Below are 24,609 nucleotides of genomic sequence, written 5' to 3'. Positions count from 1 at the left end.
ATACTGTTGGTCTGTAGGGAGTCACTATACAATTGTCCCATAATATTTTTCCTTCCTAGCTTGCTAATCCCCAGTTTTTCTCGAGGAAAAGCAATGATGGGGTTGAGCTACACTGATTGGCAGAGAGGGATGCTGGAAGGCCAGCAGGCGGAGAGAGGGAGGAGCAAATTCTCTTAAGCGCTCTCTACTGCCTGTGTGTATGTTCTACTAGCAAGCAGGAGCACAAGAGAAAGAAAGAGAGAGAGAGAGTGGGGGGAGATAATTGTAGAGCCAGAGAGAGAGAGAGGAAGGGATGAGAGAGAGCATGGGAGACAGAATGGTAGCAGAAGACCCTGATGCATCAAGAACGTGAACGTCAGAAAGAGAGACGGAGAGTGAAAGTGCGCGTAAAGCTGGAGTGAAGCTGAGCCACGGGCTGCAGTCGGACTGAAGACTTGATTCACTGGGAAACAGGAGACGATACAGAGAGACCAGAAGAGAAGACGCGTAGACTCAAACTCCCACTGAGAAAGCAGCAGCTGTAGGAGGGAGCGACAGCAACAGTCTCTCAACTCCACGCGCTCTTGGAATCAGGCAGACCTCCGCTGCTAACTTTGTCTCGGTGTCAGCAGCTTCTCACAGACGGTGGGCTCACATGGAGCTGACTTCCTTCCCACGTTACTTCCCTTCAACGATGACAATCCCTTGGGTGATTCTTTTCTCTTGGATGACTGGACTTGGTAAGTGAACAGTGCAATCCATCTCTCTCTCTCTCTCTCTCTCTCTCTCTGTATGTCCCTCCATATACTGAATGTCTGTCTCTTTATCATTCTGTCCCTTCTCTTGTTCAGGCTGATTCGGGTGGAACTGTTTTATTTTTTGTCTCTTCCCATTCCATCTCACTCACGTCCGTCTTTGTCTCTCCGCTCTGCTTCTGACTGATCTGTGTGAATGGGGAAGCTCTGTAATTAATACCATGTCTGTGATTCTGAGAATCTGCGTTTCCGTCTGCAAGTTTGGCTGAAGTTTGATGTGCTTGTAGCACCTTCAGAGGGGCACGGAGTGATACCTGAATTCTCTACTGAGGGACTGTACTGTAATTTCAGAGAGCTACCTGACGTCAGTGGTTTTGGTATCGATCTTAATCCTTTTCCGTGTCCTTTGAAACAGTGAAATAGCCCAGAATTCCTATATTGCTGCATATCACGTCTGGCCAGAAGGAATGAATGATTAGGTGTGCTTGAGTTCAAATCATGCTTACGAAGTTTAAATTGTGCTTGTCTGTCACTGCATTGATCTAAACATTCGGGGGTCGTTCATCAATGTGTCAGAGAAACACTTGCAGAAAGCACGATTAAGCCTTTATTTCCCCTTCAACACAGACCTGATGTTGGCCATTGTACACTCAGGAATGTCTGTCCTTTGGATTCGTAGTCATATCCGTATTTTAAAAGCACTCCATTGTGTGACAGTACGTCACATGTGTCTTCAACGTTGTACTAAAGGTACAATTCTCAAAGGTTTAAAAGATACATTTTCAATTCCAAACCTGTTTTCAGTGATGTACCATACGTGCAGAGCATTACATGTTTTTTGAGTGTGACAGAAATATTATATTTATAGTAATACTATTTTAAATGTTTATAATATAAAATGTTCTTTTTCAGGAGAGTCCTGTTTACAAATTAATATATCAAGATTAAATTATACACAGTATACATTAGGTATCTTATACCAGAACTATTGCCACTACATGAAAGAGGACCTAATGAAAGCCGATTGAGTTGTTATTCACCAGGTTACTAAAGCGATTCCTAAACTGACCCAGCGGGATGATGGGAACAAGCCCTATGGTACCTTGCATGAGTGTGGATCACAGTGACAAAAACCTATCTTCCCAGTTTCCATGCTGCGTCCCCTTAGACTGTAAATTCCTGTTTGAAACAGCAGATTTTACAATAACTCGCTCAGTTTCCATACACTCCCACTACTCTGAAGTGTCCTCCGCTCCTTTCCTCATGATATACTCTCCAAGATCTGTCCAGTTCCTCTGTTGCACCACTGAACTCCCATTTCAGTCAAACATCTCTTCTAGTCTAAATGGTAATTCCCTAAATGTTATTGCTGGACCTAAAGTTAGTTGTGTGGAACCATCCGTGCATAACTGAACAAATACTGTGCCTTACGCCCTGGACATAGGCTTACAGAGTGTGTCTAATTTCAATCTGACAACGGTAATAAAGCTTTTAATATTGCTCTCAGCAGCACTCTTTCAGGGACAGTACATCAAACCTCAAGAGGTTGTCAGCTTTATTGCTTAGTTTTATGAGAACTGTACCTGAGTGTGTGCTGGTGTCGGAAGCTAACAGATGATATTTTCCCCCTTCTTCTCTGCTCCAGTTTGAGAGGTGGGGGTAATTTGCTATAGTTCCCAAATGACTGCGCTTCACTATGGTTTATTGCATACTCTCTGTTGCGCAGACGTGGGGCTTTTTTAAGCAGAACACAGCAATTTCTTCTCTCTACACTCAGACTAAGCGTTACAGAACAAGTGTGAGATGAAGCAACAGTTAATATTGTATTTTATTTGGGGAAGGTGAGAGTCCTATTGAACCATCTAAAATGAATGACCTCAGACACCTATAGTAACTAGAGGCCTGACTACGGGTTAATCTCTCCTCGACGTGAATCACTTCTCCAAGCTGTCAGAGTTTGGACAACTTCAAGCCCCTAATAACCAACATACAGTCGGCCAATTAGTCTGGCAGTCACTGCTGGTTCCTGTGTTGCCATGTTAAGGAATAGAACCAATAAAGCAGGTTATCACAGCCCACTTAAAGGGATCAGTGAACACGCGCAGGTGAGCCTGAGCCAACGCTCAGCGCGCTGCCAAACGCCATATCTATTTTCTCAGTCGTCTGGGGATCAAGAGCTCTACCTAACCGTTGCTCTTCTCTTGTAATACACTGATCGAGCGGTGTAGTTTGAATCCCTTGTTGTCAGCAGAATCAGAGTGGTTGTCGAACCAGAGAGGAACAGAAGAGGGGTGGGGGGGTGGGTGGGGGGGGGCGAGACTGCCATCTGACACCCCTTCTGGAGATGGCAGTCTTCCTCCTAACTTCTTATCGCCGCCATAGGCTGGCTGTCGGCACCGCACCGACAGTTTGAGAGTAGGTTGTTGTTCAGAGCTGGAGCTGGCTCGTCTCTGCTTCAAACACTGACAGGGGGGTAGAAGGAGGGGAGGGAGGAAAAGGTAGAGTAGGCACTGGACCTGCATGTTTAAGCCCAGGCTGTTACACGCAACATGAAAAGGTAAATGTTGGAGCTGAACCAAAGGACAGCCGGTTCAGTCTCCATCCAGATAATTGCCTCCACCCTGAACTACTAACCGCTAAGCTTTTGATATACTGTAGATCTGATTCAATATTTTATGGATATTAACAATAAATCACTCCCCACTAATAACCTATAGGTGGATTTCTTTTCCAAAGGGCATTTGGAACAGAGCCAGACCCACTCTGGCTTAAAAAATTTACTCCATCAGAAGATATGTATGTGAAAACTGCAGATAAAGAGAACATTATGATATCATGAATACATGAAAAGTTAAAGACAACTAAATGCTGTGGTTGCTGACATGAATTACAATGAACCTGAACACAATACAGCTATCTATTCAAGTAGCCCAATTAGGCTCCAATTAGTTTCACCTGTGAAAAGCAGACGACACACTAATCGCTCACACTATCAACATTCACGCTACTGAGAGAAGGTTGAGTGAGATTAGTGGATGAATAATTATGCAATAATATAACTGTAGTAATAATGATATATGAACAATTATTAGTGTCATTTTTCTTCATAGATTTTTTTTTAAACAGATGGAAAATCTAATTTGTCAAACTAGGTGAACAAGTAATTCTGCAGGAGACGTTCTCTCTTCAAACATTGTACAGGACAGTACAAGAGCTGTGTCCCTTGGCAGTGGTATGGCTCTTCTACATCATGGAGCTGTGCAGTCATATTTACAGCTGCTGGTTCCTGCACTCTGCTTAGTGACAGGCTGGTCCTCCAACTGGATGCTGCTCAGAAAAGGTCCAGGTCACTTGTGTTCAGGGGGAAAATAATGTTTTGCAGTGGAGTGAAACAGAGACATGCTATCTGAACTTCTCTAATTATATTATTTTTCATTTTTGGTTTGTCACGATGTGCCCTGCTGAACACTAGAACATGGGTTTATGTGAGGGAGATATATAATTCTCAATTGGACATTTCACTAGTTACTGTATTGGGAAAAGGAATACCTGAAATATAAGGGAAGAAGGGGTGGAGGGTACTCACTCATATCCAATCAGGAGAGACAAAGATTGATCATATTGAGTTATATGAATTTGAATATTATATTAGATCCATGCTCCCTTAAGGGTTTCATACAAAAATAGTGTATCATCTGTTAGTAGCTAATGTTATCCCCTGAAACATGAAATAGCATCTGAGTATTAAAGGATATCTGATATCAGATACATACTTTTCCAGTGCTTCCACCACTTAGTGATTACCAGTGATGAAAGTCAAATTGAGTTCCACATTTATTCCAAATGCAAATGGTTTGTGATGCCCACCAACTCATAACTGAAAAACGTATTAAAAAACAATACCATATCGGGCACATTCCGCCCTCAGCAACTTATCTCACCATACAATGAGCTAGTAGCAAATTGATTACATTATGTTTTGCAATGTCAAGCCGAAAGTAATCACAGTATGTTTTTTCATTTTTTATGATGAGTCAGAAACGCTTGAGTGGATTAAGGAAGACAGGAAGCCACATGGAGATATGGTCTCCTGTAGCATTGGATGGTTGACCATCAATGGGCCAATCATAAATCATTATCCCTGATAGACTGATGGTTTATCCAACAGGGATTTTAGGAGGTGACATCGGTGTCACACTCTGGCTCAGGTGAGACAATACAAGATGCCAACTCAGCCTTCCAGCTACAGCCTGTTGCTTTGGTTGTGCATTCTCCAGGGGCATGGCCATGCTTTCACCTCATGCTTTAAACACAGGGAATTCCTATCGACTTTTCCAATGGAGTGTGTTTGCGCTTGTTTATGCCTAATTTGTCTTTTAGGGCAGTGTCTGATACATCAGTGATGACCTCTGCTTGATCTTTCTGGTCCCAGTCCTGCTCAGAATGGACAGCATGGCAGTTATTGACAATTGTGGCTCTTCAAAATTGTGCAGTTTAGAATATTTTAAAACATCATATATGTGTATATGCTGTTTAGCAATAAAAATGTATCACTGAATTCCATATAAAAATGTCCAAAAGTAATGTGAAATGCAAGTCTAGGTCTCATTTAAAGGTTTTTTTGAAAGGCTCGCCATCGAGCCCAGTTTTAACAAACACATACAAGGATCAATGCACACAATCATAAACACCCAGATTGGGAAATGTGGTGAATTATCTCAGATGTGTCCTGATTCTGCACTGTAAAATGCTGAGTAGATCAGTTCAACTTTCAGCACCTTGGACAACATCTGTTCCTTGCATTCAGTACCTTGGACAACATCTGTTCCTTGCATTCAGTACCTTGGACAACATCTGTTCCTTGCATTCAGTACCTTGGACAACACACGCACGCTACTGTCAATCTGAGTTGCTAATGCATAGATATGATGCAGCCACATAAAATGTTGACCCATGATCACATACATACAAACCAGTCCTTTTTGTCTGTTTCATTTGGAATGTAGTTGATTTAAGAAATACATTGAAATATTCTGGCCCCTTCATCATTTTTGAATTGACAATGTCAATGTGCTCCTAGAATCGCCAGCCGTGAAATGGAACTCACCGCATTGTTCCTGACACACAAACACAACTTTCTCATGTGTATACTTTTCTTTATCACTTATACATGGGAACACAGTGACCGACCAGAGCATAAATAAGTAATCAATTAATAGAAATAAGATAATGGAGTTGTAGTACAGCTGCATATAACTGTTTGGCAGGCTACACAATGCTTCCTTAGCTCAGTGCACTGTGTTCTGAATGCCTTTTCCTCCTACTGCTGATGCATTAATGGACTTCAACCTGATGTCTAATGCACAGGAAACAATCACCAGCAATCCCCACTCAGTGGTCCCTCTCCTGCCCAACACTCCCTGCGTCCCACACGCCAGGCTGAGCCCATAAGTCTTGTGCCGAAAATGTAGCACACTATGTAGGGAATAGGGAGCCATTTGGGACACATTCACAGAATGGCCTGGCCATAACTGACTCATCACTCCAGGGAATCTAGGCCTAGACTGGCCTGATCAATCGATGGATATCCATGTCCGTTCAACATGAACGACGATTAGGGAAGCCGGAGAAATGGACCTGGAGAGAAAAGGAAGAATTCTGAGCGTCTGTCTAGTTTATTTTCCCTCTGAGTTATTCCCGGTCTTGTTAGTGCTACACAATACCCGACTGTCAATCTCCAGCGGTGATTGGAAATCAAACCAAATTGCTGTTGCGTTCTCCGACGGCCGCAGGGGCCCGCCATCAACCGAGTCGGGGAGGTGTGGATGTGGCTGGATGTCTTTGGATGTGCCCTGCACGTTGACGTGTGTGTTTTCATGCCTGACTCAGCACACGTCCGTTGCATGGGGTGCGCGTCAGGCAGTTAGCGGCAAGTTTGTTTTCCGGCTTGATTTTTGTCCCGCACAGTCATGCTGCCAAAGTAGTTGGAGAAACATAAACATAATTGCCCCTATACTATTGCTGCTATGAATCAAGCGGCTGTCGCTGCAGATGTACGGCGACGCTGCACACTGTTGTTACATGGCTTTTTGTTCCGGCAGTGTTTGAAAAATGCCGGAGTAAACAAGCCAGTGAAGGTATTGACAGAGCTGTTAAGTCCTTCTCGCGAAATGGAAGATGTATTTTGTGTTGCAGGACAGGAGGCACTTTGAAGAATTGAGCTGTTGATCTGATAAGGAAGGCAGTGTTTTCTGGCACGGCCCCATTCCACCTGGACAGACTTGACTCTGTATCTTCCTGTCTCCCTCTCTTCCTATTTATCGTCCTCTCTCTCACACACACTCTGCTTGGAAGCCTGACACTGGTAGAGAGCCCATCTGATTGGTGACACATGCTAGCTCAGATTTTAGATGTGAGCTGTAAAGGTGTGTGTGTGTGTGTGTATGTGTGTTCATTTATGAATGCATCTGTGTGGTTTTGCAGGTTTCTTTATGTGTATACATGCATTTTTGTGTGTGTTGTGGATGGGGGAGAGGGGTCAGGCTCCACAAGACCAATTACAACCCTGTGCCTGGCTTTTGCAATATAAATGTAAATCAGCCTTTTTAGTCATACACGGGGACTCTGGCAAAGGGAGGGATAAGGGGGCGTGGAAAGAACGGGTGAAGCGCCTCACCTTTCGATAATGATGTGTGTATTCCTGCCGTTACCATGCATCCCTGACAAAGTTTTTGTGGCTACACTGCCATACAAATAGCATATATAGCATCGCTAGGACAGCTAGCATCTCTTTGAACAACAGTTTAGGGCTTTGCTCTTGATTCGTCAATGGCTGGCAAGCTAATTGGATATTTAGCTCATGGCTTGTTGAGTGACCAGTCTCCCTATCCTGAAGAGTGCTTGGTGTTTGTCTGTGATCTAACGGCTGTGAGGCACCAGAAATCCATCTGAAACTTTCGATTAATTCAGTCTCGTTATTTCTACCGGTGAACTGAGGGCTTGGGAAGGTTGGGTGGGGGTTGGGTTTTGATGCCATGTTTTTGATGAGGTGCGCAAGCAATCACGATGAGAGCTTATAATAATTGTTATTGCAATGCTTTCTTTGAACTCTGCTATTTTCTAATAGAGGGCCCCTAATAACGGCCTTTTCAAAGTTCAAAGAAGAACTAGAACTAGAATGACTTCAGCACTAGCAGTGGTTTTTATAGATATTTTATGATTAAATATTTAATTGGATAGTTTACTGTGGTGTACTGTATAATCACTGTAAAGTGTGATACCAAGTTGACTTGTCTCATGCTACATGCTTAGGTCTAATTTGTATCTAGTTGAACTTTTCATCCAATCTTGAAAAAGTCAATGGAATTAATGCATGCCCTCTCAAATCCATTGATTGCAAAATGGACAGTTGAGTTATATTTTTCTTGAGCTGGATGAGCTGGATAAATTAACATTGATCATAGAAGTTCATTTTGGCATGATTCTAGGCCGAACAAGCCTCAGTCAGTGGCTTTAATTCACAGATGACATCCATCGCAAATATCCCAGCCGCACCGGACTCATCCGTTTGCCACTCTTGCTTGGCTTCTGCCCAGGAGCTAAACACCCCACCATCAGCTCACCAACACTCGTCTGCCAAGTGAATGCACTGCTTACACCCCGGGGACCTTTGTTTTAAAAATGAATGACCCGACCCGGCACATGAGGCTAAAGCTACGACTTGATTAAAATCCGGTTGGGTCATTCCATCAATGCTGATGAAGCGGGGGGAGCTTCTTCGGAAAAGACCGTAGTTTATTGTAGCCTTATCTAAAGTGATAATGGCACCGCAGAGAGTCTGGTCGTAAGCGATGAGTGGGAGGTAACCTTATAAAAAACCTTACATCAGATCAGATTGCTGCCAGAGAGGTCTAGGGAGTGTACACTCAATATTTCTTTCAGGCTGCCTTGGGAGGAAACATTGGATTGATGCTGGGCAGATGAGCAGGGGTATTTTAAAGGGTGGAGGGTTGTCTGTCTCTTCAAATTATGCTGTCTGACTGCCTGTCAGTAAAGGAGACATGCTCGGTTGCGGATGGTTCAGAGGGACAGGTGAGATGGCTCAACCAAAAATGAACAGGGATCTCTGAGTGGGCTATGGCAGCTACAGCCATACAGCTCTCCTTTTTTCCCCCAATTGCCGACGTGAAGCACTTTGTCAGTCTGACGAGGTAGGAGGCAATCAACTGTTTTGGATGGATAACAGAGTGCAACAGATGGATACCTTTTCACAGAGATCATGCTCAGGCTTCCAGTAAAGCATATGACCATATTCTGTTTTTTCCATTACAGTGAGGCCTACTTCTAACCATGCTATCTTTTCCCAAGACATTTTTTATGATGCAATCATAATCTCAAAAAGTACTGTAGAAATGTATGTTAAGTTATGTTTTTTTTTTTTACACACAACTCAACAATGACTCCACAGTGTTTCTAAATTGCCATTCACTGAGTAATGACAAAGTTAAATCTTAAATAAAATAATTATCATTCTCTGAAATCAGCGAATAAATAGTAATTATTTTTTTTATCCCTTTTTCATTATCTCTCTTTTGGGCCTTTTTTTCGGGACTCCTCGTGCCACTCGGCTGATGTATTGCCATCTCAGTGGCGGCTCAACAGTGTTCCCAATCAATTTTAATATCTTCATACATATTCAAGAGGACTTCACCATATCAATACCCTTCAATTTTTTCACTTCTCTACCACTGTCCTAGACATTTTATTCCATCCCATCAGCCATGTCGTTTACAGCATGGGAAAAAATAAGGTCTCAAGGGAATATCCTTTCTGGAACTTGTACAGCCGTTAACGAGATATGTGACGGATATATTTCCTCCATTGTTTAGTATTTAGGAATAATGCCTCCTCTCTCCTTCATTAGAATTCACATTGCTTTTTCCCTTTTTCTCGCTCATTCACTCTCTGCTACTGGTCACCGCCTTCCCCTTCCAGGCAAATTTGAACATGCAACAGTAGACACCCTCCCATGGTCTAGTATCCACCCTGCTGTTTGTGGCTTATGTGGCTCCTGCGTGAGGTCTCGTCTTAAAATCATTCTGTGGTCATGGACCAGCGAGCCGGGGACGACCCCGGCAGTCTCAGCCAGGTTTGTGCCTCTCTTTATGAGCCCTGTGGGGTTCTTCGACTGCCGGGTACTAATGGCCCCAGTCCAAAGCAGCAGGACTGTGTAGTCAGAGAGGGAGAACGCAGCAGAAAGTGGTGGGAGTGGGAAGGAAGTTCTGGCTGGCTAAGAAGTGCTGTGCTGGTGACGAAATGGAAGTGGCCGCCCGCTGTGCCAAAAAGGCCTAATGAAAATTAACACCACCAGGGAGGACGCTGGAAGGAGTGGGAGTAATAGAGAGAGTGAGAGAGAGTGAGTGAGTGAGATGAAGAGCAAAGTGAGCAGCAATGGCATTTTGCTATACATAATCCCCTTTGAGTTTTCATCACCAACGTGATGGAGTGACAGATCATTTGCGTAACCCTAATTCATCACAATTATAACAACTCAGTTTATACACCGAAAACCATGTGTCAAGAATATCATTCAGGGTGAGTGACCACTGGAATATATTGTGTAATGTTTTTTTTGTAACAAAAAGGTGCAGTAAATGTTTTGCCTTGAGTTTGGGTTAAATAAAGTCTATTTCGAGGAGTTCCTTTGTCCCTGTTAAAGCTCTCCTATTGGCCTTTCAAATGCTTCTGGGCGGGGGGCTAACACAACGCCACAGAAGTCCTCTGTTGTCTTAATGGTTTGTGTTGATGAGGCTTGTACTGACCTTTCTAAGGCTGCAGAAGAGAATACAGATCTCTGACGGACAGATTTCAACAACAGGGTGGCCTATGTGACTTTCACCAAGCAATATGAGAAGTAAGTGGTCTCAAGGTTTTGTATTATGGATGACATGGTGAAGAAGAGACACATTCAAATGTTTTAGAGTGTAGGTGGACTTCGGGGAAACCAACAATGAAAATGCTGTACTGTGAAGGTGCCACATCGAGTTTGTCATTTGGAGCATCGGCTTGGAGAGAAGGGTTACTGAAGGAGCACTGGTGGGGGAAGTCTCTCGGGGCAAAGGAAGTCTGTCAGTTTGATGAACTCACATGCAAGTAAGGCAACCTGGGAAATGGAACCAGCGAATCTGTCTTCTTTGAAACTGTGAGTAGGATACGGACAAAATCCCTGAAAGATGAATCAGCTGCATTGGTCTGGTCTTTAACCACTTGGATGGGCAACACATTGGTGTCACTGTGGTCTCTCTTTTTATTTAGCTTTTTCTCTCAATCTGTTTTCTCTTTGCCACTCTTTTCCTGTATTTTTTTGGGTCCTCTCACTGCCCCCCTGGGAGCAAAGAGCTTGTCAGGCTGTGTTATGCTCAAAAAGCCTTGACATGACAGAGCCGTTTTGACTTGTGGGGTCTTTGAAAATCATTGACAGACGCTCCCAGTGTCACATGTCACTCAGGCTTCCTGGGGCCTTAGACAGTTAATGGGTGGAAAATCTTTAGCTCAAGTGGAAACAAAATGGGAGCCAACATAGGAGTAAAGCAGCTTCTCCAGTGCAATATGGCAGTTAGTGTTAGTTAGCTCATATGAACGTGTGTGTAAGCGCAAATTTGCTTGTGTCACTTTATATGAGTGTGCACATTTGTGCTTTTGATTGCAGAGCAGTGAGACGTGCTGAGATGTGTCCACACGTCCTCGAAGAAAAAGAAAATCCTAGAACCTGCACTCCAGATAACATTAGCCCGGCCCTTGCTAACAGCCTCTCATCATATTAGAGGGACAGAAGGGCTTGACACTAGCCAGACAAAGGCCACTCCAAATTAAAAGTAATTTAGCTGAACGTTTTTATCATAACTGCAGAAAAATCGCTAAGATCCAACATTTATCCTTGAACTTTGACTTAACGATAAGGCATTAATTCCAACTGGTTAAGGTTAGGTTTGCGATAGGGTTGAAATAAAAACGTTGAAACCAACTGCTTTGCACTAAGATTGAACATGCAATGCCTGGAGCTCGTGCTATCCGTAGATAATAACATGGCTAACCATTCCCTTGTGGTATAACACAGTCTCCCGCTGTACAGTACATTACTGAATTATGTGGTCCCTTAACATTTGGAACTGCAAAATGTACACACATTTGCCACACATCACAAGTGCCTACAACGCCCTAATGGGTCAGCCGCCACTGCTCCCAGAGAGACTTGAGAATTACATGATTTTCAAGGTATAGCAGTGTGTGACTAATATTAGATTGACACCCAGAAAAAAACAACATTATTGGGTAATTAATCTCACAGGGTTATCCATCTTTAGTGTGTTTGCGCAGTCTAGTCCTGTTATAAGATAGACCTCATTGAAGTCAGGTTTCTTGGAGCCCATGTGTACACTTTTTCTTTTTTTCTTTTGGGAGTTATTCGTTATAACCCTTGCTAAAGGAGTACCAAACCAGAGTGCGCCTATAGCTTTGTGGCCAGCGTAACCTGCAGTTTAAAAAAAAGTCTGACTGGCAGCACAGAGACATATTTCGCGAGATAACAAATATTAAAGATCCCAATCTTTACTGTACATTGTGTAAAATGTTGAGAACAAAATTACAATGGAAGCCAAAAACCATTGAGGGCTGGATTCAAACTCACACTGAACATCAACGTGAACAATTGAAATTGCTGTGAATTTCATCTTGACAACTCATAATGTGATTCAGTGGTGTGTATGGCTCCCACATGCCTGTATTCACTCCCGACAACGTCTGGGCATGCTTATGGTGAGATGGTGATGGTATCCTGGGGGATCTCCTCCCAGACCTGGATCAAGGCTTCAGTGAGCTCCTGGACAGTCTGTGGCTCTACTTGGTGGCATCGGATGCATTGATGCATAATGTCCCAGAGGTTCTGAATTGGATTCAGATCTAGGGAACGTGAGGTCATCAATGCTTTCATCATCCAAGAACCGCCTACACATTCTGGCCACATGAGGCCGGGCATTGTCCTGCCCCAGGATGAACCCAGGGCCCACTGCACCAGCGTAAGATCTGATGATGGGTCTGAGGATTTCAACTCAGTACCTCACAGCAGTCAGGGTACCGTTGGCTAGCATGTGGAGGTCTGGGCGACCCTCCAAGAAATATGCCTCCCCAGACCATCACTCACCCACCACCCAACCGGGCATGCTGGATGATGTTGCAGACAGCGTAACGTTCACCACACCATCTCCTGACTGTTTCAATTCTGGTGTTCTCTGGTGAATGCCAATCGAGCTGCATGGTGCTGGGCTGTGAGCCTAGGTCCCACTAGATGTCGTTGGATCCTCATGCCACCCTCATGGAGTCTGTTTCTGATAGTTCGGTCAGAAACATGCACACCAGTAGCCCACTGGAGGTCATTATGTAGGGCTCTGGCTGTTCACCTCTTGTTCCTCCTCACACAAAGATGCAGATACCGGTCCTGCTGCTGGTTTGATGCCCTTCTGCAGCCCTGTCCAGCTCTCCTAGTGTAATGGCCTGTCTCCTGGTACCTCCTCTATGTTCTCAAGACTGTACTGAGAGACACAGGAAACCTTACAATGATACGTACTGTGTGGATGTGCCATCCTGGAGGAACTGGACTGCCTGTGCAACCTGAATAGGCTGCAGGTACTGCCTCATTCTACCAGTAGTGACAAGGACACTTGCAAAATGCTAAACTAGAGAATCATTTGTCAGGAAGGATAAGGAGAGAGCAATTGTCTGTGGCCACCACCTGCAAAACGATCCCCTTTTTTGGGGGTTGTCTTGCTGTTGCCTCTCCAGTGCTCCTGTTACTTTAATTTGCACCAAACTGGCTGACACTGATTCACAATCGCTTATGCTTCCTAACTGGACAGACTGATATCCCTGAAGTATATTTGACATGGTGTTACTAAATCCAAGACGCTGTGGCAAATGCCACCTTTCCACACATTTCCATTCTCACCACACATCTTCGGCTGGCCCTCATGCATGTCGGTCTGTAGTATATGTATGTGTGTAGCCAGGGGTGTCCAACATGCTTTGCATTGATAGACAATATTTTTGGTGACTCAGTTGCTAGTCACATTGAATGGCGAAACTACTTGGTGAGTGGTTGCTGGCTGGCTACCTGTGTGGATAGTGCAGATTGAGGGTGTGGCAAAATATATGCTGGTTCTCCATTAGTCTGTCTGTTTGGTTGTTTGTTTGGCAGGTGTTGGCTGAGTGAAGGCGGTGTTGCCTGAGGCGATCGGGTGATGTGGGGAGTGGCGCCATAAGACCTCTCCCAGCGGTTACTTCTCTGCCTGGCTGCATCATTGATGACAGCCCTGTTTGATGTGCAACACTTCAAAGACACCTCCATTGTCATTTTTCTTTCTTTTTTTTGTGTGTGTCCTGCTTCTAAACGGCCGTGGAGTGAAGGAAACTTGGTGTTATGCCGCAGCCCTGTCATCACTCCCCTCTCAGGCCTATCCCCAACAGTGCGTGATCTCTGTTGCTAGTATTGGGACTACTCATTGACGCACTGTCATTGTCACAGTAACAATGCTGTCACGACAAACGGAGGTTGGTGTTGCAGTCCACTTCCCGCCACCAGAAAATGTCCCGTCCGGCGCTCAACCCATCAACATCAAACAAAGAGGAGTGATGTCTGTGTCACCTCTAGAGCTCCCCTGGGATTGCCAGCAAAGAGCAGTGGTGAACTTTGTACTTACTGGCAAAATAGAACACAAACAAGATGACAAGTTGACTGACGAATGGGAGTTGCAGACCCCCAAGTGTTGGGAGAGTAGGGGGATGAGGGGAAACAAAATAATCACATCTTAGCAAGGTTTTTAAGATATGATTTCACTAATAAAGTCTACGAAATCTACGTAATAATAATCAAAGAGTCATTTAATGTAACAGATTTTGTAGTTTCTAGAGTTACGCCATGCCTGGAACTGCATCTCACATAACAGGAAGGTTTGAACGAATGACATTACAATATGAAGCTATGTTACAAGTTAAAATATTCTCTAACAAATTCCAGGTTATCCTGAGATGTTCTTGTCTAGTATATTTTAAGAATACTATACTTGATTAGGCCTAGCCTCCAACATGACATTGCTGATATCAGCGCAAAAAGACTAGGGGCTAAACAGTCATCCTCCAATTGAGAGAGTGACATATCTCTCTGTTACAGTCGCCAGCAAACTGAGTACTAGATAACTGAGTACGAGAATGTGTTAAGTACATATAAATCTGTTGAGTCTTTATCAAAAACATTTTCTCAGATGGGAAGGTTCATTTCAATGGCTGTATGATCTTTGTGGTAATTTGCGAACTCTATACTGCTGTATGTAAGATTGCATTGTCTTTCTCAGGAATGTTAGCTCTATCTACATTGTTCCCATCAGAGAACGTACAGTTCTGGGAAAATAGGGGTCGGTTTGAGGTTACTGTATCTTCAATTGGTCAGTGGGGGTCTGTTATGATCACACCTTCAGAGTGGTATAAGTTAAAGGAAACTGGCTTTGTTTTATCCTCTTTTTTCCTGCTTCCCTTCATAAAATAACATTATTTTTGGGTCAAGCTTTGTTGGTCATTACTGGTTCACTGTCAATGCTTACTTGAGTAATACATTGAAACCTAAACCTACCCATAATTTGAAGTGAAGACATTTGTATATGATTAATTAATAATGATTGACAACATCTCAACTTCATGGTTGTCAGATAAATGAATAGTGTATGTTCTTGTAAAAATGCCAATCATTGGTTATGGAAACATAATGTACTATACAGGCTTACAACTAAAAAGCTCCTGTAAAAATGAAATGGAAGTTCACGCTGCTGTGTGCTTGATCACAATGACCCATTAAAACAGTCATCACTGTGACCTTTAGTCTCTGGTTAACTTTCCCTTGCAACATACAAAATGTCCAAAAATAGTCTGTGTTCTGGAAGATATCACACTCCTAAAGCCCTTCCTATGGCTGTCACTGCTTTCAGTTCTCTACCGCCAATGGTAACCGCCGATGACTGGAATGATCTGCCAAGGACCCTTAAACTTGACACTTTCATCACGCCTCATTTATGTACATTATTTATGTGGTTCTTTGTGTTGTCCTATCCCTTTGCAGTTGTATGCCGTAGGCCAGGTCGTCAGTGAAAATGAGAATTGGTTACCAGCTGACTTGGTTAAATAATGGTGAAACAATTTAATTAATAAAATGAACATGGATCAAATATTATTACACTTCATGTGTACTGTCATTGCACTCAATACAGTAATTACCCCGCGTCGTGCTGTGCCTTCCTTGGGTTTTTATGTCCTCAATTCAATAACGTTCTGAATAAAGCAACAACAGATAAATGCAATAAATAGTTTTTAGTCTTTAAGTATGCCAGATGTTCACAATCATTTCACTTGGAATTCATTTGCTTTAATTGTAATTTAGTATGTTCATTAAAATTACATTTCGTAGTTTCTTTTAAGTTAAAACAGGGATTTACTTTTTAAATTAACTCTATGTGTGAATGATCAAGAACAATATAAGCATGTGTAATTTTAGTGTTACTAACGATTTTGAAAATACTTCCTGCAGTTCTGCATGCAGCACAACACTAATGTATTTTTATTTTACAAAGCACATCTCTATGATATTGAGCATCAAATATTTCATTTCTGAGATTTCAGAACAGATTTGCAGTGAATTATCTTTTATATGCCCATAAGGTACCTACCTTAAGGGAAGTTATCTTTTTGTTATGGGAGGGTGGTATAATCACAGATAGAACCTTCAAGTTCTAATTTTAATCTTAAGGTTCTTTATGCAAAGACTGTTAATATTAATTTATTAATTTATTTCATTTTCGATGGAAAGGTAGATCAATTTCAGGATTTCAAATTTTTATACACCTCCTCCAGCTTTCTATCATTTAAAAAACATGTATTTAGTATTTTCAAAAACATTCTTAAAATAGTTCACAAAAAAAAAAATTATATCCTAATATATATTTATCCCATATATATCCCATATATAGCCTAGAAGAGTGAATGTTGCTTACTGACTGACTGAGTGAGTGGGTGACTGACTACCCCTTGTTAAACAGTGTAATGGTTAGAGACACGGACTACAGAACAAGAGGTCCCGCGTCCCATCATAGTCAATGCAAATGACGCCTTAGGATTTTTTCACGACTGACAAAAGCTGGCTGCAACCTTCAATAGCTATGTTATGGGACATCTCAAATACAACAGTTCTGTGGTATTTTCGAGTTATGCATTAGGATTTGTTCAGGATAGACAAAAACTTTGCTGGCTACACGATTCACTCATCTTTTCACTTGACGAAAAAGTCAGTTATCGTCACCTATATTGATAGTTACTGTATCAGTGTCATTCACAAATGGCTAATAAGCTGTTAAAACGGACAGTGGCAAAACAGTTTTTATTCAGGATAGACAAAAACTTTGGTTATAGTACCTACGTTAAAGGAAGCCTAAAATTTAACTGTTTACTTTTATATTGTGACTATTTCTGGTGGATTTTCGAATTATGCATAAGGATTTGTTCAGAATAGACAAAGACTTTGCTGGCTACACGATTCACTCGTCTTTTTACTTGATGAAAAAGTCTGTTATTGTCACATATATTGATACTTATTGTATTAATGTCATTTACAAATGGATTAGTAGCTGTTAAAACGGCCAGTGGAAAAAGCCATACATTTCATAGATGCTATTTGTGGTGGAGGTAAACTTAATAAGAAACGTTACTCAGTTTAACACACTGCTTAATGGTGTCTAGCGACATATTGCTGGCTAATAAAGAAATATTCAAACTTGGTGTGATGTTAATGCATGACAAAATTATACAATGTCAAGAGGCTATACTGACACCCAGCCAATGTATAGCTCCGTGGTGTTGTGGTTAAAGACAGCCTCACATGGGTGACCCGGGTTTGAATCCCAGGAGGAAAACAACGTTTGACACTTTTTTTTGCGTGCTGGCTAAACTTGGCCTGCTTGGTTTCTTGTTTTAGGAAACCAGGCTTAATTTTATTAGTGTGAACTAGATTTCCTTGGTCTTTGACATCCAAAGTTAGTAAACTACTTCTTTTTAAATGAGATGGGGCAAGTTTGTACTTTCAAAATATGGTTTTGATATAGATCAAAGGGATCCATGTGGTTTTACCATGAAGAAAAGTTATTGACTTTCATTAAAAAAATGTGGCGAATCAGAGTTACAGTAGAAAACAAGAAGCTATTAGATATTCACATTACCAATGACATAAGACAGATAGTAACTTTCTACCACTTTACCACCACAGTTTAAAGGGGTTTGCTTGGATATGTTCTGGATTTTCATTTTATTTAATTGTAAATTATTCTACAGTATGCCATGTAAATAATTTCTAACCATTTAAAAGTAACCATTTATATTAGCTCAAAAAGATGTGATGCAAAAAGATCTCACCTGAATGTGACCTCTTACAGATCCGGGTGGAACATTCAGGGTGGAGCAGGGACAAAGACACAAAGGACAAGTACAACCATTTTGGAAATGAAGGCCACATTTTCTATATTACTCCACTCTCCAGCATAAATAATAAAAAAAAATTTCCTCTCTACAGATTTCATCATCTTCCACCTGTTAATTAAGCACCTGTTTAAGAAAAACATGCTACTTAAAACCTGTGAACAATTTACACAGAAACCAAAAAACAGGGCACAGGAAGCAATGAAATCCAGGAGGCAGGCATCCAATATTTCTCCATATTCTAACACAGCCATGTGTTCTCATCAAATATAGCATTTGTCTTGACTGTACCAGGATCCACCATGCCTCCAGACTGTCTCACTTCCTCAAAAACACACAAGGGGGTTTAATAAAATCACATGACATAAACATAGCCAATGAATTGTTTATTCCACAAAAAGGAATATACATTGCAGAGGAAATGTGTGTCCTCAGAGAATACTTATTCATAACTGATAAAAAAAAGTTGTTTTTACATTGTCTACAAAAATATATTGAAGTGTACATTACAAAAGGTAGGTTTGTTTGTTGATGTATAACTGCAGTGTAACACATTATCTCTTTTTACAGAAATGGATGACTACCTTTTTTAATAACAGCTGTTATTTGCATTGTGCCGTCATTTACAGATAGGGAACTTAACATGTCATTGTTCTAGCCTGTATTTCCACTTTCAGTTACATTTCGGTAATTTAGCAGATGCTCTTATATGGTCCAGACCAACTTATAGTAGTGAGTGCATACAATTTGATAATCTGTTTTCTGTACTGACCCCTGGGGAATTAAAGCCACAATCCTGGCATTACATGCACCATGCTCTTAGTAGTTGAGCTACATAGGACCTTATAACATTGGAGATATTTCCAAGGAGCATGTCAGTTCTGGTGACTAGTAACATAGCCGGTGTCTGAATCATTTATTCATACACTACGATAATAGCAGCTCTCAGTCTTAAGTGTACTTGATGTATTCATTGTAAAAATCCAAGCTGAGTTGTCTGCTTAGTTTTTAAGCCATCCTTCGATGTTTGAGGTTCCAGGTCTTATGCATAAAGGAAGTGGTGGGTGCACATAGGAAACTCTACTTTAATAAGGATTTCTTGGCTCCATTGCTAATCTCATTGCTTGCAGTTGACTATGTTTCTCATTTAATTTGCAATTTCCTGTACTGAGGTTACTTAGATAAGGTGCTGCAGGTAGTCATTTGAAGCGTTGTGTACTGAAGCTAGAGCTCTCTTATCAGTTTTCCATTTTTCCACTCAGCTTGGCAATACATATTTGTCAGTATGTAAAATGTTATTGACATGAACACAATATTTACAAGACTGTTTATTTACTGCGTACAATGAAAGCAGAGGAAACTCATCACGTTTCACTTGGAGCATTGGGCACAAATGGAGACAGACCTCTCTTGCAATAGGTCTTACATACACTGAAAGTTAAGTGGGACACCAGAGAACACACAAACCCACACTACCCTGACTCCCTTTAATAGCTCACATTTAGAGACTTCACTCCAGAATCCCAGCCATGGATGAGCCCAAGCCCAGCTTTCCTGGAAAAAAAAGTCAAGCAAGCGTTGAAGATCAGTCACAATGCGAAGGAGGATAATTGTGCCAAAATCACAGCCATCTGGTCTCAATCTCCACCCAGATCCCCACGCACAGCTTGCAATCCTTCCCCAAAAATCTGTAAATCCTCCCAATCTGCCACGCTCAGTATATGGCACCCTTAATCCTCCATGCAACCCACCACTGCTGCAATCCCTCTATCCTCTACAGCTTCACACACTGACCAGATGAATCCATAGAAAACCCACAGAATGCCGCCTACGCAGCAGGGAGCACTGAAGACGGCAAGGTTTTTCTGTAGCCAGCCAACTACTTGCTTTGTCTTTCTTTAATCAGAAAAAGGACACGAAGAGAATACAGATTGTTGGTGGTGGGGAGTGAGGAACAAAGAAGAGAGGTAAACAATGAGCATCGTAAGCAGCCACTGAAAGTGGCTGAGGACGAGAAACCCTCTTGCAGTTGTGTCGTGTTGGAATTTAGATGTCACCGAATGGCATCACTTTCAATAGAGTTTAATAGGACATTATGACAAGTTATTATGTGTAGATACAACAATTACTGAGTTTCTAAATGATAAGAAAAAGTCAAAGTATTGAATAATCTATCACACAATGCAATGTTGATGTGTGCACGGTGCTTAAAAGACCACTTTCTCCATAAAGAACTGAGAGTTTTTCATTGGCACAAAAATTATGGAGCTTTCAATGTTTGGCCTTCTGGTAGACCCTCCACTGTAAACCTCTCTAACCTGCTGGTGGGATGGATGGAACTGATACCCAGCTGGGACTGGCATTTGTGAGGTTGTAAGAGGAGAGTTGCAATGGGCAAAATGCCAACAGATGTCATTTAGAATAGCAATGATCAAGCTACAATCAGCTGCTCAAGAAATTGTTTGAACCTGATTAAAAAGCTGTTTTCACCACGTTATACTGTCACTAAGACAAAAATAGGTTTTCGATAAATCAAAATTTTATCTAACAACCAGCAAGGAATGTTTCTGTTTATTTAAGAAGGGTTTTACCTTTTTGTAGCGTAGTATACCATTTCCATAACACCATTTGCCTTTCCCTTTAGTATTATACAACCTCCTACAACTTGCATGCTGATTGTTCAAAATCAGCATGCAAGTTGATGGATGTAATAGTGAGTTGCTGAGGAGCTTCAGTAAGCCAGGGAGCTAAGCTCTGTCACAGGCCGCGAGCTGGAGACAGGGGGTATTTGATAAAGCCACAGTCACTTTGCAAGTGCCACTTCCCCTGTGATGGAGGAGATGAAAGGGAATGGAATGTTAATTATGTGTCGGTCTCAAATGGATAACACTGAGGAGACATGTCCTGATTAATTTCCAAGATTATTCTTCATGTCTGCATGAGGATTCAAAATATATTATTTACTGATCTTTTTCTGCTGCAGTATCAAATTACAAATGTGTCACAATTTTGCTTTGAATATGGATTGATCGAACCTGATGGATATGTAGCATAGTGTGTATGTCCACAGTAGGGAACCCGCAGCTGTGTCATTTGACGTTTTTTGTGCCAATTGAAAATGTATGTAGCTTCATGGCGCAGATCAGTACACCGGTATACATGTACAGTTTAAAGACGGTCCATGGGTTACGGTGAAATGTGCATGAACATAATCGAGAGGTCACCAGGCATACTGTGATGTTTGTAGGTGCTGTGCAGTATTGCAACCTATTACACTGATTAATCCATCCTATTACAGGATTATTATTAGACTAAAATAAACGTAGGTCTAGCCTATATGTTCTTCCAACATAAGATAGCAACATCATTGCAACACGTCATAGATTTGTGGTTTCTACTTAATGCTTATCAAAGCAAACCTTTTCTAAGCCTAATCCATAGGTTATTTTGCAGACAAATAATTTCTGAAAAACCTTAAGGCCATTGGCAGAAGTTGGCTGAGTGTACACATTACCCTTTGACTCTGGCATTTAATACAGGACAAATACACACAAGTATACATTTTAAGGAACAGGATTTGTCTGTTGGCTCAGTTGAGAGTGGAGTTTGACAAGTGGACCGAAGGATCAAATAGTGGAAATTGTAAAGAATCACTGGATCAAAATAAAGAATCAAAACTGCTGGAAACTGTGCTCTTCTAAAATAGGAGCAGTAAAGATATGATGGGTTTGTTGCTAAATAAATACGCAATAAATTAGTAACAGCACATTTGAAGCTACGTATTTCTATTTGTAAAGGAGTATTTTTCAGCAGCATTCTCAATGCTATTTCTTAATTGGTATTTTAACCCAAATCTAGAACATAACCCAAAATGATCTGAGGCAGGCAATACTGTTAATAATAATTGTCCAAATCTCATCAGATTGAATCCTGGCTGACTGAGCCTGTCTTATATGGACAACATAAACGAGATGATTTGGACATTCTGTCCTTCTTCCTTATCATGCCCCCTAATGTTTCAATTGTGTTCAATTACTCTTACAGTGATCATTGTGGACTTCAAAGCCTTTCCGTTTGTCTTGTCAAACCTAATGTCAACAGTGAGAAGTCATTGTGAAAGTATGTAAATGCCATAATAGCATTCATTGACTGCTTTTAATAGCTTGTCAAAATAAAATAAGGTGAGGTATATTTAAAGCAAATCTTTCCACAGGGTTGTGGTTCCTAAGCGGTTGCTGGGCAAACAAAATACTGTAAAAATGCTGGGAAAGCACAGTTGCACTATATTTGCAATATATACTGCAATATATACTTTAATTTCAGGTGTTATCACCTATAAATAATGTAACAGTAACCGTATCATAACTTTAATCACCAATAGCTTCTTATCACTAATAGGTGCATGGTATTTGTTGTTTCAGGTTCATGAACATTGTTTTTGTCATGCCAGGTAAAATACTATATATGTTGCTCCCACAAGTGAGAATTCAATACCAATTTTACACCTATCAATTTAAAATGTATATGACAGAGACTGGAATGACAGGAAGCCTTGGTGGAGGATATTTTAAATATGCACATATATATATATATATATATATATATATATATGTATATATATATATATATATATTTAACTGGTTTAGAAATACCAAAAAGTAGCGTCAGGAAATGGAAATTATGAGCTTTAACCAATTTGATTCTCAGTCCACCTTGCAATTTCACAAATTCACTTTTGAGTAACAATGAGACTGCCCTGGGAAATGCTCAGTCCTTTAACTACCCTAGGAACATGATGGATACCCAAATGCTTTAAGAATACCTTTGATTTACAGATTTTCCATTTGCAAGAGATTTTACTGTGACAGGTGAAGGAAAATGACGGACAGTAGGAACCAAAGCTTTTCGATTTCTTCAGCAATGACCCAGAAAACAAGCTGTGTGGGTGGAGAGCAAAAAACGGGCATTTCTTTAAAAGTCTTTGTCGTGGATTATTATGGATTGTATATCCTCCCACTAAATAATGGCATATCCCAAGTGTCCTCATCGTATAGGTTCGAGCCCACACACAACTTCAAAGAGTTAAAGTATAATACCTCTATCCACCATCTGCCTTCTTTCATCTTTCCTAAAGATTATGGTGGGATAACTTTATTCTGGCAAAATGGCTGTAACCTCATTCCCTCTTATCATAGGCATCTAATTTCCTCTACTCTAGGGGAGGTACATCTCCTAGGTCTCTGATATCTAGTTTCATTGCTTCTTTCCCGGTTCCATTGGTTCACTGGTTCACTGTAGGTTATTTTATCTGGATGTAGGCTGCATATTTGAGTGTCCGTCTTTCAGCAAGCCATTTGATTGTCCTAGTTTGTTCGTCTCTAATGGGGAGCCCTTCTCATCTCTTTTACATCTCCAGATTAGGTCTCTGAAGAAACCAAGATTTGTCCCAGATTTTTACTCATTTTTATTCTTATTATCTGGGTATTTTTCTTGGGATACATTTGTACGAATTTCTACAAAGTTTGATGATATGAATTAATTAATTATTCATCATTGATGCCATGTAGTAAATGTTTTGTTGGAATATAATTGAAGGGAATTAGGCATACATTGGGCACAATAATCTAAACATTTGGCTTTATCTCAAATATGATGCTAATATTTATAGATTTCCAGCACATATTTAGTTACAAATTATAGAATTTCTGTTTGCTTCAAATAGAAGGAAACCATTTTAGACTGGATTTCTTAAAAAGGTGTTAGTCGTGACTTTCAACAACAAACCAGTAGTATTGATTAGTTATACATTTATTCATGTTGACCATCCTTTCAACCTAAGGGCCAGTTTCGCAGACATAGGTTAAATCCAGCTCAATGGGAAACACAGTTGAGTTCATTTTGGACTTAGTCCAGGACTAGGATTAACCTGTGTCTACGAAACTGGCCCTAAGGGTTCAATAATTACTTACACAATTTAAAAGTTTGATCACTTTCTTACCTAGAGGTTCATTGATTAGATACACAGTTTAAACATGTTTGACCTCCTTTCCAACCTAAAGGTTCATTGCGGGTGGCTATACAATAAAGCAGGGTTTCCTTCTCCCTCTCAGAATCCAGATCTAATTAGCATGCTCTGTGTCACATTCAATCCAATAAAACCCCACCTCTCCATCTTCATTTGTACTTGCTGGGGAATACAGGTTCAATAGGGAATATGTATGTCCTTCTCATAAAACAATTAAACCATACTGTGAGTTAAATTGACCTTGTATCTGTTAACCAATTTCTTGCAAAATATAGAGAGCACATTTGT

At 41.1% G+C, this 24,609-nt stretch overlaps 1 protein-coding gene across 2 annotated transcripts in view; it reads left to right on the top strand.

Moving 5' to 3' along the window:
- The first annotated feature begins 240 nt into the window (after window positions 1-240).
- Window positions 241-24,609, top strand: part of kirrel3a (kirre like nephrin family adhesion molecule 3a) — a 206,976-nt gene continuing 182,607 nt past the window's right edge. For both annotated transcript variants that reach the window (XM_010870739.4, XM_020047869.3), the window contains exon 1: window positions 241-719. In XM_010870739.4, coding sequence (XP_010869041.1) covers window positions 635-719 — 85 coding nt within the window. In that variant the 5' untranslated portion in view covers window positions 241-634. The remainder of the gene's footprint in view (window positions 720-24,609) is intronic.

This window comes from Esox lucius, chromosome 7, assembly GCF_011004845.1.
Source record: "Esox lucius isolate fEsoLuc1 chromosome 7, fEsoLuc1.pri, whole genome shotgun sequence".
In the NCBI taxonomy this organism is placed as follows: domain Eukaryota; kingdom Metazoa; phylum Chordata; class Actinopteri; order Esociformes; family Esocidae; genus Esox; species Esox lucius.
This window is presented reverse-complemented; position numbering and strand designations above follow the sequence as displayed.